General features: G+C 38.7%; 1 protein-coding gene across 1 annotated transcript; it reads right to left on the bottom strand.

Moving 5' to 3' along the window:
* Positions 1–327: 327 nt before the first annotated feature.
* On the bottom strand, positions 328–1,270 carry wdr38 (WD repeat domain 38). The gene is made up of 3 exons (XM_050039969.1): positions 1,016–1,270; positions 662–768; positions 328–562 (listed from the first exon to the last, which is right to left on the bottom strand). Exons 1-3 carry the CDS (start codon positions 1,161–1,163, stop codon positions 476–478), a joined length of 342 nt encoding a protein of 113 aa, XP_049895926.1. The 5' UTR covers positions 1,164–1,270; the 3' UTR covers positions 328–475.
* Between the last annotated feature and the right edge of the window lie 18 nt (positions 1,271–1,288).

Raw genomic sequence — 1,288 nt, 5'->3', positions numbered from 1 at the left:
TGATTTTGGACGACATGCTATACTATGACGTTTTGTTGTGATTTTGGACGAAATACCATACTATGACGTTTTTTCGTGATTTTTGACGCCATGCTATACTATGACGTTTTTCATCGTGATTCTGGACGACGTACCATGGTATGACATTTTTGTGAATTCTTTTTGTATTTTGATGTGTTGACGTCACATTAACATGTTTCAAATCCATCATTCAATCAATGAATTGATCATGTCATCAGTTACATATCTGTGTGTGTGAGAACTAAAAAATGTAAACAAACAGCCAGAGAGCGTCAGAAGTTAAATAGATGGTGATGATGAAAAAGGTACGAGTTTCCAAAACATGAACTTTTATTTCATTTGATATAAAAACAATGAAACATGAAGTCTTTTATTTATTTCAAAAAAGAAAACAAAAACTTTCTGTCATGTGTTGTGTTGCTGCAATGACATCAGTCCTGACATCATCATGACATCACTCAGACAGCCAGAGTTTGAAGGTTCGGTCATAGGAGCTGGTTGCGATCAGTTTTCCATCAGGCGACACGTCAACGCCCATTACCTGGAAATGAAAACAGGTGTGACACATTAAAGTACCCAAGGTGTCTCCACCAATCAGCAGCAGCATCTGAGCAGACCAATCACAGCCAAGTGTTGATACCTTCCCCTCGTGCCCGGCGAGCGTCTTCAGTGGCGTCCAGCCCGGATGACTCCAAACCTTGGCTGTGTTGTCATACGCTCCAGTCAACAGGAAGTGACCATCCGTGGCTACAGAAAAACAGTCAATGAGGTCAGAGACATAAACAGGAAACAGATAACAAGTTCAACAGAAAAAAGTTTTTAACCAAAGAAAGAGTGACAAACAAAATTAAGTGAAAAAAGAAAAATCATAAAATAAGAGAAAAGAGTTAACAAAAATAAAAGATAGGATAATAAAAAAAGGATATAAAATTCAAAATAAACAAAATCAAATTAAAAACAACAAATATAATATAATAGATGTAAATAAATTTACGTTGGAATCGGACGGCCGACAGCAGGTTCTGATGGGCGGGGACTGTGTACAGACACTTCCTGTTCCTCAGCTCCCAAACCTTACAGGTGTTATCACCACTTCCTGTCGCCAGGTGATACCTGATAGAAGCCACAAACAAAAACACCATCAGGAAGTTTACATCACAAAAACAGGAAGTCTGTTCAACGTGCTGGTCTCCGATTGGCTGTGTTAAAGGGAAATTTCGGTTTATTTCAACCCGTCTCCTATCGTCCTAAAGTTGGTTCAAGTGAC

Source organism: Epinephelus moara, unplaced genomic scaffold, assembly GCF_006386435.1.
Source record: "Epinephelus moara isolate mb unplaced genomic scaffold, YSFRI_EMoa_1.0 scaffold4470, whole genome shotgun sequence".
Lineage (NCBI taxonomy): Eukaryota > Metazoa > Chordata > Actinopteri > Perciformes > Serranidae > Epinephelus > Epinephelus moara.
Note: the sequence above shows the minus strand (reverse complement) of the source record. Positions and strands in the feature narration are given on the sequence as shown.

What these genes read in the sequence shown, in the direction of transcription:
- wdr38 (XM_050039969.1), bottom strand. Translation starts at nt 1,163, where the DNA reads ATGGTGTTTTTGTTTGTGGCTTCTATCAGGTATCACCTGGCGACAGGA. An exon ending in GTCGGCCGTCCGATTCCAAC is followed by an intron (nt 769 to 1,015) that starts GTAAATTTATTT and finishes GTTTTTCTGTAG; the next exon opens with CCACGGATGGTCACTTCCTG. An exon ending in TCGCCGGGCACGAGGGGAAG is followed by an intron (nt 563 to 661) that starts GTATCAACACTT and finishes TTTCATTTCCAG; the next exon opens with GTAATGGGCGTTGACGTGTC.